The sequence below is a fragment of the Xyrauchen texanus genome, chromosome 2 (assembly GCF_025860055.1).
Source record: "Xyrauchen texanus isolate HMW12.3.18 chromosome 2, RBS_HiC_50CHRs, whole genome shotgun sequence".
In the NCBI taxonomy this organism is placed as follows: Eukaryota; Metazoa; Chordata; class Actinopteri; order Cypriniformes; family Catostomidae; genus Xyrauchen; species Xyrauchen texanus.
In genome coordinates this window covers 41059598-41075429 of record NC_068277.1, presented here as the reverse complement: position 1 = coordinate 41075429, position 15832 = coordinate 41059598, and the positions used below count along the sequence as shown (strand labels likewise).

Below are 15832 nucleotides of genomic sequence, written 5' to 3'. Positions count from 1 at the left end.
AGATGGTTGTTGACTTTAGGAGAGCACAAGGTGAACACACTCCGCTGAACATCGACGGCTCCTCTGTGGAGATCGTCAAGAGCACCAAATTTCTTGGTGTTCACCTGGCGGAGAACCTCACCTGGTCCCTCAACACCAGCTCTATCACCAAGAAAGCCCAGCAGCGTCTCTACTTTCTTCGAAGGCTGAGGAAAGCACATCTCCCAACCCCCATCCTCACTACATTCTATAGGGGGACTATTGAGAGCATCCTGAGCAGCTGCATCACTGCCTGGTTTGGGACTTGCACCGTTTCGGACCGCAAAGCCCTGCAGAGGATAGTGAGGACAGCTGAGAAGATCATTGGGGTCTCTCTTCCCTCCATCAAAGACATTTTCAAAAAACACTGTATCCACAAAGCAACCAGCATTGTGGACGACCCCACACACCCCTCACACAAACTCTTTACCCTCCTCCCGTCTGGCAAGAGGTACCGAAGCATTCGGGCCCTCACGGCCAGACTGTGTAACAGCTTCTTCCCCAAGCCATCAGACTTCTCAATACTCAGAGACTGGTTTGACACACACACGTGTCCTGAGTTGCACTTTAATAACTGTCACTTTATAACTGTCTGCTACCTCAATAACTGCTATGTGCATAGAACATTATCTCATAGTATGTTATGTTTACATTTTAGAAACTGTCATCTTTTTGCACTACTGAGTACTGGTCGGCGCTGCACTGTCTATTGTCCTGTTCATTGTCAGTAATTTGTTGTACTGTCCTGTACTTTTTGCACATGTTTGCACGTGCACTTTATATAGGTATATATAGGTAGTTTATATAGGTATTTTATTTCGTTGTGTAGTCTCATGTGGTACTATGTTGGTCCTTTGTTGTTTTTATGTAGCACCATGGTCCTGGAGGAACGTTGTCTCGTTTTGCTGTGTACTGTACTAACTGTATATGGTTGAAACGACAATAAAAACCACTTGACTTGACTTGACTTGGAAGCAGGGCTCTGAGAGCCAAGGCGACCGCTTTCATTTCCAGACAGTTTATATGTAGGCACTTTTCCGGGTTTGACCAAAAGCCGGAGACAGGCCTGCCCTCGTAAAGGGCCCCCCATCCTATTTTGGAGGCATCTGTCGTGATCATTTTTCTCCGTGTGTTCACGCCCAGACTCACGCCGGTTTGATACCAGTCGACGGCTTTCCAGGGCGTCAGGGCTTTTATACAGCCGTGATTCGCTCTGATTAAAAAGTGGCCCGAGCGCCACGGCTCTTGAGCCAGCGTTGGAGAGGACGAATGTGCAACAATCCTAGCTGGAGTACAGCTGATGCCGAGGCCATGAGACCGAGCATCCTTTGAAATCGTTTGACGGGGGCGTGTGCGCCCGCTCTGAATGATGTTGCAAGGCGCCGAATAGCGAAGCGCGCTCTGATGAGAGGCGCCGTCATCTGCACTGAGTCTAGCACTATTCCCAGAAAAGAGATATTTTGGCTGGGGATAGCACGCTCTTTGCAAAATTGATTCTCAGGCCCAGGCATTCTAGATGGCTGATAATCCAAGATCTGTGCGTTAGTTAACTGACTCTCTGATTGTGCTTTGATTAGCCAATCATCGAGGTAATTCAGTATTCGCGACTCCCGCTGTCTCAGGGGAAAGTGCTGCGTCCATACATTTCGTGAATGTACGGGGGCCAATGATAGGTCGAATGGTAGTACTGTGTACTGGTATGACTGTCCCTCGAAAGCGGAATCTCAGAAAAGGCCTGTGATGAGGCGCTATCGGAATGTGAAAGTAAGCGTATTTCAAATCCACTGATAGAAACCAATCCCCGGGGCGAACTTGCGCGAGGATATGTTTGGTCGTTAACATTCTGAACGAGCGAATCATTAAAGCTTTGTTCAGATGTCTGAGATCTGGGATGGGGCGGAGGCCACCGTCCTTTTTCGGGACGAGAAAATAGCGGCTGTAAAAACCCGCCTCGCTCATAGAGGGAGGGACAGTTTCTGTAGCGCCCTTCTCTATCAGTTTGTGCACCTCGGTACATAGAACATGTGAAACATCTTTCCTCACTTTCGTCTCGACCACCGCTGAAAAGCGTGGTGGTCTGCGAGCGAATTGAAGCGAGTAACCGTGTTTTATTATGTTCAAAACCCATTTCGGTATGTCAGGGATTTTTTCCCAGGCTTTTGCTCGCACAGATATGGGCTGAATGCTGGCTGGGGGCGTGTCGCAGTGACGTATGGGCCCCACCGGCGAATCGCCTTGTGCTAACACTGAGCTTACAGCTCTCAGAAGCGCGGGCGCGCGCTGAGCAGCTTTGTTGAGTGCCGAGTGCAGGGGTGCGTGTGAGATTACAGGCACGCGTGCTATCTCCGTAATGCTCGCAGCATGAGCTGGAGAAATGTTTGAAACTGTATCGACAGTGTTTACGGGTGGGGGTGCATACATTGTAATAGGCACGCGCGCCACTTTCATAAAGCTTCCTGCTCTTAGCGGGGAGTTTCTTGGCTCGCGCGTCGCATCTGTGATGCTCGCGGCATGAGCCAGAGAACTGTTTGAAACTGTATGGGCAGCGCTTATGGGTGGGGGTGCATATACTGTAGTAGGCACGCACGCCACTTTCATAAAGCCTCCCACTCGCATGGCGGGGGTTTCTGGCCATGCATAAAGTGTTTGTGTGTAGGGGTGCATGCATGACAGCAGGCACGCGCGCTACCTTTATAGTATTTCCCGCTTTTACTGGGGAAGTGTTTATAACTGTGGGAACAGTGCTTGTGTGTAGTGGTGCATACATGACAATAGGCACACGATCTACATTTATGGGGTGTCCAGCTGGAGCTGGGGAAGTATTCGGCACTGTTTGGACAGTATTGATATGTGGGAATGCGCACTTTAGTGTGGACATGTGACCCCTTAGTGACACAAGCAGAAAATGACTCTTTTTGTGATTTTTGTGTGTCGTATGGGCCCTGCCAGCGAATTGCCTTGTGCTAACACTGAGCTTACAGCTCTCAGAGGCGCGGGAGCGCGCTGAGCAGCTTTGTTGAGTGCCGAGTGCAGGGGTGCGTGTGAGATTACAGGCACGCGTGCTATCTCCGTAATGCTCGCAGCATGAACTGGAGAAATGTTTGAAACTGTATAGACAGTGTTTACGGGTGGGAGTGCATACGTTGTAATAGGCACGCGCGCCACTTTCATAAAGCTTCCTGCTCTTAGCGGGGAGTTTCTTGGCTCGCGCGTCGCATCTGTGATGCTCGCGGCATGAGCCAGAGAACTGTTTGAAACTGTATGGGCAGCGCTTATGGGTGGGGGTGCATATACTGTAGTAGGCACGCACGCCACTTTCATAAAGCCTCCCACTCGCGGCGGGGGGTTTCTGGCCATGCATAAAGTGTTTGTGTGTAGGGGTGCATGCATGACAGCAGGCACGCGCGCTACCTTTATAGTATTTCCCGCTTTTACTGGGGAAGTGTTTATAACTGTGGGAACAGTGCTTGTGTGTAGTGGTGCATACATGACAATAGGCACACGATCTACATTTATGGGGCGTCCAGCTGGAGCTGGGGAAGTATTCGGCACTGTTTGGACAGTATTGATATGTGGGAATGCGCACTTTAGTGTGGACACGTGACCCCTTAGTGACACAGGCAGAAAATTACTCTTTTTGTGATTTCTCTGTGTTGCCGTTAAAAACGGCGTTTGATTGCAGGTGAGCAAGTTCTGTGACTGGCCCATTGACTGCTGTACAGACATTTCCAGCCGCCTGTAAGGGGACTGGGTAATGTTTTACACGTTTTGGAGAGAGTGGTCCGTTTGCTTTTGTGAGTTCGTCGTGAACTTCGGGGAAGAAAGGGGAGGGTCTCTGTTGAGGGGCCTGCCGGCGCCTTTGCAGGAACCACTCGTCCAGCCGGCTGCGGGCGGGTTCTTCCGGAGAAGACCAGTCGAGCCCGAGGTCTTCCACGGCTTTGGACAGGATGCGGACGATCTCTGAGTCCATGCTGGTGCCCCTGCTCGTGTCCGCTAATGTCGACGGCACGGGGTCGAAGGCCGAGCCCGGCCAGTCGTCGGATGCAGCGTCAATGGAAAGGCTGTCATCCTTTTCACCGTCGTCCCCTGACGCGCCGAACGAGACGAGACCCACCGCTCCGGAGGAGTGCTGGTCTGCCTGCGTGAATTGAACTGGCGGCAGGGATGGCAGCACGGTGGTAGCAGGCTCGTTCGCGGCGAAGGCGGCAAAGCGAGCGCGCAGCTCGGTGAGGCCCAGGGAGTCACATTCGGGGCATCCGCCTCGAGTGAGAGGAGCTTCTGCGTGGTCAGGTCCCAGGCAGCGAGCGCAGAAAATGTGACGGTCCCCGTCAGGAAGAGGGCCTCTGCACGAGGCGCAGGTCGAAGGCATTTGAAACAACGCCTCGAATTTGCTCTTTTACTAAATGACAAAAAAGCGTCACAGAGGCGAACACTTGCAAAGTAGCTTAGTAAAAGGATATCAAGGTGATGCGCTGCCTCGCTCATTGCTGTCTGCTGTGCAGCTGCAATGCGTTTTACATAAAGACTTCAATATTTCTCGAGAAACTGAGTTTTCCCATAGCGTAAGCTACTTACGCAATAGGAGAGACCTCTCGAGAGGGAACCTAAATGTGCTCCTTAATAATTAAATTCTGATATATATTATATAATTCAAATATTAATGCCTTAATAGAGGTACTGTGTTAACTTGGTCATAAAAAAAAGAAGAAACAAACAAAACAACAAATACATTATTAAAAAAACACAAGTTTCCATACATGTTCCCAGAAAATGCTGGTAAATTGTGGGACATAGCAATGGCGAGACCTGCATGCTGTTACTGAAGTAAATGAGAGCATAAAATTAATCGGAGCACTAATCAAATCATATTTTAATTCATTACTGCAGCATGTTTAATCAAATCAATTTGATTAATTGTCTGAGACCTGCATTACTCTCTGTCACTTCCTGTTATTTTTCCAATGCTTCTGATTAACCAATTAGATTGGTCATTTGTGTCTGAAAGAACACTTGATTTTGTGCAGATTGGCTGGAGCAAAGTAGCGGCATAAACATAACATGCTTGTTTAACAGTTAATTGAGAGTTTCTTTCAAATAATAATATTTTTTCCACCACAAAGCACTCCCAGTCATGTCCCATGACTTGAGTTATCATTGCTTCTTCAAGAAGCTAAGCTTTACCTGTTTTGTTGCAACAAATTAACCACTTGCACTGAGCCTCATGACGTGCTTTTGCTTCCGATGTGGCGCCCTCCTTAACAACCTTTTGATACTGGCAACTTTTTTTTACAGAAGTATGCTATAACACACAAAACATAGTAAAGGGATAGTTCACCCAAAACTGAAAATTCTCTCATCATTTACTCACCCTCATGCCATCTTAGATGAGTATAAATTTATTTTTTCTGCTGAACACAAACAAAACATTTTATAAGAATATCTCAGAATGGCAGTAGGGCGAGTAAATGATATGAGAATTTTCATTTTATAAAAATAACCAGACAATGAAATGAATAATGTAAAGGCGACCACTGAGGCAATCCTGTGTCGTGGTGTAACTATACTCTTGATCAGGTTCGGGTTTAGGAGTTCTGAAGCACCAAGCAACCAAACCAGAAAAAATGTCACATAAAAAAATTACAAAAACATTTTAAATAATAATTTTAAATTCACCCTATCTAGCCATTTTAGTCAAGTACATTTCATAATGTTTAATAAACTAAAAATCTAATTAAAGATAAATGAATGCATGTTTTCAGTTATTTCCACAATACAATGGAAAGCTGTATTTACCTACACTACCATTCAAAAGTATAGGGTCACTTTATTTATTTTTTGCACATTTTAGAATAATAGTAAAGTCAACACAACTGTGCGATAGAAATATGGGAAATATGTTGCGTCTAATAAAAATCTAAATCAAAACTATGTAATATTTTAGCCTATGCTAGGATCCACTACTGATAGTCTAGTCACACAAGTTTCTACATTCGTCGTATATGCTGTTTTTCAATAGTATTTCAATGAAAACCTGCGCTACATGGATGTCTTGGACCACTGCACCGCACCTTGCTGTTTTTTTCATGCAGTAATTTTAATTTGCAAATGCGTGTGAAATGCTCACACTCTAGAGCCCTGCCTTGAACAATCTTGTAAATGTATTTGCACCCCACCTACTGCATATTAGACATTTTTGTACATGCCGTTTAAGGGCACATTCATACTGATGATCCCTCAATGATACACATGTGTGCAACAAAGTGATTAATTATTCAAATAATAACACAGTAGTCTCCAAGGTTGTAAAGTCACCACATAAGAAATTATCTTAATGATATTAGCCAAGTACAGACATTTAATTGACATAACTCTGAAAATGAAGCAGAGTATACAGTTGCACTTGAGAAAATGTTGTATAATTGCTACTCAAAATATAGTACCTGAAATAAAACTCTTGAACATCTTGAAAATAATTGTTTCTTCAAAGATTGCCAACTTTGTCAAATTCCACCAACTACTCTAGCTCTTCTTTGGAAGCATCCATTGTAGCATCCTGTGCTTTGTAAGCAAATCTTTGTATCCTAGCAGACTTGTAAAACTTGTGCCTGACGTGCAACTGCAAGAAGTTGCTGTCAACTAGTGAACTTGGAGCTGAACATTTTAGCCAGCTCTTGCCATTCTTGTGAAAAATCTACATTAAACGCTCAGTGACTGGTGCGTGGGGAATTGTTGCCATGCCATCTGAACCTGAGACTACTTTCTGGTTAACTTTGTACTAGAAACCAATTTAAATGTCCTTGAGAAACAGAGATGTAGGTGAATTGAAAAACCCTTCATTTTGAGCATTTTAAAAGCTTAATTGAAAGCAAAGTAGTTTTTGACAGATTCAGAGTACGTGAAGTCAAATGGTCTTAGCTATCGTGGAGCACACATTGAATATCTAACCCTGTCGTTTATATGGTCCTTAATATAAATTCTAATTCTAAATTTTTACTTTCACAAATGTATTATATTTTTATTCTTAGGAACAAAATCATTTTAGCTCTTCAGCAATTTCACCTTCCCTGAATACAAGTGCATAAATGCCAAAACACATCTTTGTTTAGCTGGCACGCCTCTGAAGTTCACCCACCAAAGACAGTGTTTAGTAAGATTGGATTTACTAATTAAATTAAATTGAATTGTGTTAATGCCAGAGAGGGATTCAAATATTTTTTAAATGACAGGTAATTAGAGCCCATGGTGTCAGAATTGAAAGCAAATTTCATCAAATAAAGAATGTTCTGCAGTTGTCGTTTGCTAAATGTGTTAGAAACGTTATTGTTTGTAGCATTTTTTTCTAGACACCTAGAATGAAAGTAGTTAGAAACTGCTATTTTTACACATCAGCAGAAAGTCTTCAAAGTAAACTCACTGTCTAAGTGGTGTATGCCATTGAACGTTCAGGGGTGTGTGTGCATGCATGTGTATGTGTGTGCATGTGAGGCCGCAGACCTGAGTGTAATCAGCCAACTGTACCAGTGGCACTGCTCTAAGTCTGATTAATGAAGCTGTTTATTCCGCACCTCATCAGCCACTGCCAGCGAGTGCTCCAACCCCACCGGGAACACCACTTTACCGATGGAGAGAAAAGAGGACCAGGAGGATAAGAGATGGTTTGTGTGAGACCTTGAGGGGTAAGATAGGGAGAGAATAGTTTTTTTTTCTATGAAAAAGAACAAAATGAGACACTGAGGACAAAGGTTTACAGTCGGAGCTCCAACTCTGAGTTCTGTATCTGCGCTTTTTGTATCCTTATAGGTCAGTGCTAGCACAGATGCCCTAATCACTCCAAATGTCTGCTTCGACCTACCTTATGACACTGGCTGTAAAGCTCCACCACTGCATCTCTGCCTTCTTATTTGTCTTAAAGGGATAGCTCACCCAAATATGAAAATTCTCTTTTACTCACCCTCATACTATCCCAGATATGTATGACTTTCTTCTGCAAAATACAAGCAAAGATTTTTAGAAGAATATGTCCGCTCTGTTGGTCCGTACAATGCATGTGAATGGTGACCAGACATTTCAAGCTCCAAAAATCACATAAAGGCCGCATAAAAGTAATCCATAAGACTTCAGTTGTTAAATCTATATCTTCCAAAACCAATATGATGAGTGTGGGTGAAAAACAGATTCATATTCATAGAAGTCCTGTTTTACTATGCTTACATGCACAGTGCTTTCACATTTTAAAGTGTAAGTTGAGATTTATGGTAAAAATGTACTTTTAAAAGTGAATTAGTAAATGATTAGATCATTTAAAACATTTTGTGAACTATTCCTTTAAAAAGTGGCATATTCAACACATTTGTAGCATTACATTTATTTATTTTTCCTTTGTCCTTTAAGTTCCCATAAAATGTTTAGCAACATTGCTAAATGATCTCCATTATTATTGGCTAACCTTAGCACTAGCAATTTTTGGATTGACAATGAATCGTATTCGATTCACAAATGATTTTTGCTTGATGGTTCAGAATGATTCGATTCACGCTTCAATTTATCTATTTGACGTGTCATGCCTTGTTAGGACACAGTGATGTGTGTTTATATAGAACAATGTCTACATAGAACATCAAACTCTCTTCTTCTCAAAAGAGCAAGAAAAATGCTGTTTTCTTCATGACTCTGTCTTGCATTTTGTCACCTTGATGCACCTGGAGCATTGATGTGACTGCTGTATCTGAAAGATATGTAATTCTCACAAAGATGAACATGGGGGCTGTTACAAGCTTCTTGCTCCATCTCCATAACAACATTCAGGCTTCTAAAATGGAGCCATCATCACACAAAAGGAAGAAAAAAACATTGACAACAAGAGAAAATGACACCACTCGCCTGCGCCAATCAGGATAATAACTCCATATCGGACTCTGTTAGGAGAATCATGCTTGATAATACATATGGTGTGTTCTGGTTATTGAGAGAAGGACACAGCACAGATGGAATCATGCAAGTCTTGATTGTGATGTAGGGGACAGCATCAATTTATTGCACGTCTAAAACTGTTAGTATTTAAAAGACATTCACTAGAAGTGGCACATGGCTTGAACTGAGTTTAGATTGTTTCAAGACTGAGGTTGTGTTACATATATCAATAGAGTAAACTTATGGTTTACAGTTTCACATCATTCGATTTCCTTGACTCTTTATTCTCTGTGTGTTTCAAACAAATATTCTGTTTCCCTCCTCCAAGCTCCCCTGATGTTTGATCGTGTCTCAGCCAATTTTCTCACTCTGCAATATTGTGCTGCTGCCAAGATGGTTCTGGTCTGTTTCTCTTTCTGTTACAGGGATCTATAATTCCATCTGTTGGTGATGAGACTTAGACTCATTTCAGTACCAGCTTACTTTACAATGGTATCAACCAAAAAAAAGCAAAGAAAGCCTTGGTCATTTTGAGAAATAACTAATGATCTCTTTTTCTCTGTTTCTCTTTCCCCCTCTTTTCTTTTCTCACAGATTTGTTCCTCACCACCAAATCAAATGAATTCGAAACCTGGATCAATAAGGTAGATCACAGCATTATTTACAGTCCTTTTATCTTTAACACTTGTGTATTAACATTGAGTTTTAATTTGGCTGCTCTCTTTGATGTTGGACTGATGTGAGTACTCAGGTGGTAGACTGTGTTTCCATCATGTTTTTGCCTTATAAAATACAATCTGTTCTACTAACAGGAAAATTCTGGCAGCTGTGGTTGCCAGAAATCAATAAAAAAAATGTATAATAAATTACAGTGACCATGTTTAAGGCATTACAGGATTTCATTGTGATTACTGTATATTTATATGGTTCACTACTGTTTATATTATTAAATGATATAAACTTCAAGTTTTAAAAAATCTTCTTTTCACTCTAAAATGTGTTGTTAAACACTGTAGTAAGATTAGAAGGCCACATAATGACAAAGTTAATCAAAAGCGGCCCTTCAAGGAGCAATCGCCAATACACATGTAGAGGCAGTGTAGCGTTACTCACACAAACACAAAATACCATCAGGGTGACACTAAAATAATGCAGTAAACATAAGGCCTAACTATACTACATACAATATGACATAAAACACCCTAATGTAAATGTAATGGATCTTAGTTCTTGTGCAATGGAGGAGTCAGGAGCAATGCGGGGAGAGAGAAATCAGGTGCATGTAAATGTGGCCCCCCACACAGTGCAGACTTTACCTTTATGAAGGCCGGTTGGCATGACTATGTTCACTTGAGCGGATCGGGAGCCCCCTTTTTAGTAAGGTCAGTCAGCGGGCTGGTGACATCAGAATAACTAGGTACAACTCTTCGGTAATAGCCAGCAAGCAACAAAAACTGCCTTACCCCCTTTTTGGTCTTGGCGCCGGGCAGGCTGCGATCACTGTGGTTTTGCCAACCTGTGGACGCACCTGCCCATGACCCAAGTGGAACCCCAGATACCTAACTTCCACCCGCCAAATTGCACACTTCTTCGGGTTGGCTGTGGTTCCCGCTTGTCTCAGTGCTCTGAAACATGGCTGGGGCTCTGAACAAACCAAACGGAAGTGTCACAAATTGGTGTAATCCGAACGGTGTGGAAAAAGCCATAATTGTGTGTTGGGTGTATGTGTCAATTGTTCCGGGATTCATTATTATATGGTTACCGCTATTATTATATAGCATATGCGGTTGGTTTTACTGTAACACACTTCAACTGAGTCTCCTTCTCTGTATTATATGAGAAGGTTGAAAGAATATAGTTAGAGGTCAGACAGAAGTCGAAAAGTAGGGAGAAGGAAAAAAGTGATGGCAGAGAGCAGGAAGGATGGCAAGGCTTAAAGAAGCTGTGAAAACATTTGAGAAAAACATTCATAAAGGAGCATCTCTGAGTAGGTAAGAAAATATAGAAATAGCAGATGATATAGTTGAAAAATGAGCGAGAGAATGAATAGTGTGCCACAGTGACCCTAGCCTACTGTAAAAGGTCACTGGTCCGTCTGTTTAAAGGACTGAAGCTTTTTTGGAGGCATTTCTCAATGCCCTATTTTATTGTACATCATTGCTTGAGTTTGCAGTGCTCCACTGCTGAAAGTGCTTCAGAGATGCTGAAGGCCAGAGTTTGGTTAGATCACCTTTCCTCCCGCAGGGTGCCTCATCATTTCATTTTGAGAGCGAGAGGCTGATGACAAAAGTGGAAGGATGCAGAAGATGACGTGCTGTGAAAACGATAGGGAGGGGAAATAATGAATTAGGAGCTAAAAGTGAAGAGAGCGAGCGAATAGGGACTAAATAAGTGGGTGGGTGATTAAAGAGGGAGAGTGATGGGCAATTGCTATTCGCATCTGATGCCTCCATTTTAGTGTCTGCTTTGTTCATATTCCTTGAAAGAAGGTTAAGGGATTGTAACAAATCCTTTGGGTTCAGGGAATTAGGAACCGGAGACAGCGATTCCAACAAAGGAAAAAAAACTATTTTATTTAAACAAAAACTGCTCCCTCAGTAGCGATAATGGAAATACTGAAAACTCAAATAAATCAAAGGTGGCAAACAAGTGAACATGGCTTTTCAGCACGGCGAACAACAGCACACAGGCAGCTTGTCAGCTGGGCTCTCTCTCTCTCCCTCTGCCACTGTCTCCTCTCCTTAAATGCTCCTGCCACTCATCACTGAAATACAAACAGGTGTTAAGCACAGGTGGAGATCATTCACCACTCATTTCCCAGGTCTCACTCCCCGCAGCACTGTACTCGTCCATGCCCCCTTCTCCACAGGGATCTACAAAAAAAAAACATCTGATTAGTGACTAGTATTTGATTCCTGACTCTTAGATTTAATCACTCCGCATGGTTGACGCCCGTATGATAATTTAAATGGGGAGAACCATGTCGAGGCTTGTGGGATCTCTCGTACTGCAAATAATAGGAGCTCAAGCCACTTCATAAACAATTTCGAGCATCTTTGTAATCAAACTTAAGAATCATATTCTTTAGTGTCTAATAAATCGTTCGACCAAGCCATCCGTTTTAGGGTGGTAAATGCTGGACCGAATCGATTTAATCCCCAATAATTCATACAGTTTGTATAGTGTACATGTCATAAATGTCATGCCCTGATCAGTGAGTATATCTTTCAGAATCCCCACTTGGGAGATTATTCTGAAGAGTGCCTCACTACGTGCTGCGATGTTGCGCAAAGGCACTGCTTCCGGATATCAAGTTGCTTAGTCCACTAGAACCAACACAAAGCGATGCCCATGTCCCATCCACTCTAATGGCCCGATGACTTGCATGCCAATTCTTTTGAGGGGACCTCGATCAATTGATCGATTCACAGCATACCTCACACCTCCCGCGAACATCCCAGCGAATGCCCGGCCAATAGATACGGGCCATCAAAAGTTTTATTGCTTTTTCCTGCCCTAAATGCCCCACCATCGGATTATAATGAGCCTTATGGAATAACATTTCCCAACAGCTCTTCTGTACTAACAATTGGGTTGTATCCTCCTTTGTCACATCGTCCTGTGTCCCTCAATTCAACCGATCCACAATAATAAAAAAATACGGGTATGAGAGTGCAATATCTTTCTGGAGGCATTGACTATCAATCTCTTTCACTTGGTCAAAGGCATGCCAAAGGGTCTCATCTTGTGTCTGCCTCAGAGGGAAGTCCCCTGCCGGAAATCCTCTAAGGGCTGGGGAAGCTGAGTGTAAAGGGGTTTAAATGGGCAAGGAGGAGGTGAGAACCGGCTTGGCAATGTAAATAATATTTTAATGAGTAACTTAAACAAAAGACAAACACACACACACGAAGGACATGTCCGCAAACTATCTCTCTCTCCCGCACCACCGCCCGCAATCAGCATTTATCTCTCTCGGAGGCTTAATTAGCCTGATAAGGGACTGGGTGTGTATAATCACAACCCGGCCCCGCCCTCCGCCCTGCCACACTTAGACTTCCCGATGTGGAGCTGACTTAGACGCCCTGACACCGCCTGCCCAGCAAGCGAATCATAAAATATGCAACGATACACTTTGCTGCAGGACCCATCCACACAAATGCTCCTCAATAATAATTGAAATGCTGGCCAAATTGTACCCAAAATCAGTGGATGGGTGAGGCGAGGACTAACCGCCACCTCTATGTTTTTGCTTCTGAAATTGAATAGTAACAGGCACTAGAGGGTATTCGTGAATATCCCCATGCACACACCTCACCTTGACAGCACATAGTCTCACCTTGAACCAAGCATTGATGAATCGAGGTCTGATTACAACCCGAACCCAAGTATCTGGTACGTCCCTGCTAGGTTGGGGGTGGCATTTGGTGGGTCAAAGATCGGTACAGCCGCCCCCACATCCATCACCGGGCATTTGTCCTGTAAGTGGCCCGGCTTCCTGCAGCGCCAGTACACCTGCCCAGACATTCCACCCACACCTGCAGCCACAGATTCTCCAACCCCATGGGTCCACTGAGTGGGCTTTGGGGGAATTAATGCCCACCTCTATGGGACAGGAACAGGAATGGGTAGAGAGGGAGAAGAGGCAGAGGGAGGGAGAGCGCGAAAAGCTCTGCAGTTATTTTCGGCGGCCGGTCGATGAACTGCTCCAGCATCAACACGTTGACTATCGCATCTGCATCACGGACAAATGGCTGAATGAATTCCCCATGGCTCAGCGCCCGGAAGCTCTGACGATGTTGCTCCTGGTTCCGGCCGACAAGCTGCAGGATGGTCGCTTTAGGTCGAAGTACTCCAGCAGGTAAGCCACAGTTAGTTGTTTTGCCATGAGCTGGGCCTCCCCAGACAGGAGCAGCAGTTGTCGGACCACACACTGCAACTTGGGCAAGCCATACAAAGAGATCCACGAAAGCCTCTGGGTAGTCTTGGGGGCCCATCGTGGCAAGGGTGATCTGAGGTGGGGGCCGGTGTCGCTGCTCTGGAACACCTGTTGGTCCTATGCCTGGGTTCGCAGGAGCACCACGAACCGTTGCTCCTGTTTGAAACTAAGCTCCATGAGGGCCTGAGGGCCAGGGTCTTGATGATGTCAGCCAATGGTGATGAGGACTCCATTGTAACAAATCCCTTGGGTACAGGGAATGAGGAAGCAGGAGATGACAAAAACTGTTCACTCAGTAGTGATAACAGAAATACTGAAAACTCTCAAATAAATCAAAGGTGGAAAACAAATGAACACTGCTTTTCAGCATGGCGAATGGCAGCATACAGGCAGATTGTCAACTGGGCTCTCTCTCTCCCTCTGCCACTGTCTCCTTAAATACTCCTGTCACTCCTCACTGAAACACAAGACAGGTGTTAAGCTCAGGTGGAGATCATTCATCACTCATTTCCCCTGGCCTCACTCCACGCAGCATGGCGCTCTGCCATGACCCCATCTCCACAGGGATCTACATAAAATACACATCTGCTTAGTGACTAGTATTTCATTCCTGACTCTTAGATTTAAACACATAATTATCACATACACCCTCAGCATTGAGTTTGCACACACACACGTATGTATGCACTATCACCTTAAACTCATGGGAAACTCTCCCTGTAAAACTGCAGTAATCCTGCCACTTTACTGTGAGATTTTAAGTTGAACAGTTTTGGTCACAGGCCAGTGCTCTCTGCTTCCTGTACCACACACCGGTTTAATTACTTTCATCTTGCTTTTCTTAAACACTCATTCCCAGCCCTAATTATACACACACTCACACGCGGAAGATCTCATGTTTGTTTAAATTGAAACGCTTGAGCTGTAGACTGCATGCAAAGATATTACTGTAATACAAGACACCATCAGTCATTTTAGCAGCTAGACAGATTTGTGCCGACCAAATAAACAAGCCAGAAAATATTAGCCCTCTGATTCTTTAACTCTGTGACTTTTTTATTTTTCCTCTGCTCAAGTGATGAGGTAAAAAAAGAAATGAAAAGCCATGACTGTGATTTTGGCTGCCATTAAAATATTAAAGCCTCCTCACACATTCATCGCGCTGAGTTTTGAGGATGCCTTCACTAAGCTTTCACACACAATTGCGTACAAAAACGGTGCTCTGCGGTACTTAAATATGCATTTTGTCTATTCTGCAAGAGCCACACAATCAATGTGTTTACAATCCAACACAAGCCAGAGCCTCAATCAACCTCAGTCAGACCATGTAGTTTATATGTAATCTGTTTGGTGAATGTGATAAACTTTCAATTGTGATTGTGCCAAATTGTGGAGGAGATAAGGCAGCCTCATCAGTACTGTGATGAGGCTGTTTCATTGGATCTGTATCCCCTCTAGGCCTGAGCCCTCTATATTCTATAGATGGTAACATTGCACTCTTATCGCACATGATGGCTTTAGTTCTGTTTTTAACACAGGCTGCATCGTATATTCATGTCAATATTCCTGTGATCATTTTAAGAAGGTCAAATCTATCTGTCTCTTTTATTTTTGATGCATGTGCTACATGTATAACTGTACATGAGATCAGACTCCTCTATATGCATATATATATACACTCTGAAGTTCCCTTTCTGCTCTGTTTGCTCGAAGCCTATACAATTTAACATGCATATGGTGTAGCAAGAGCTTTTTTTGTTGAAAAACGACAATTAATTAGTGCAATTCCCTTTATGAATCTTTTATAATGTGGCACTCCCATTATGAAAGAATGCTTTCTGTTTGCAAATGATTGTCAAACTGCATTGTTCAGCATTTGTAAGCAAGCATGAGCAAAACTTCCAACAGCCCTCAGAGAATTATATGGAACATTGTATTTTATAGCTTTTACGATTGGAATTGTGCTTT

The 15832-nt window shown here is 43.6% G+C and overlaps 1 protein-coding gene across 1 annotated transcript in view; it reads left to right on the top strand.

Moving 5' to 3' along the window:
* The window catches only part of itfg1 (integrin alpha FG-GAP repeat containing 1), a 186089-nt gene that overhangs the window by 37652 nt on the left and 132605 nt on the right, over positions 1-15832 (top strand). Inside the window, exon 7 of the mRNA XM_052149066.1 lies at positions 9523-9572. Coding sequence (XP_052005026.1) covers positions 9523-9572 — 50 coding nt within the window. The remainder of the gene's footprint in view (positions 1-9522; positions 9573-15832) is intronic.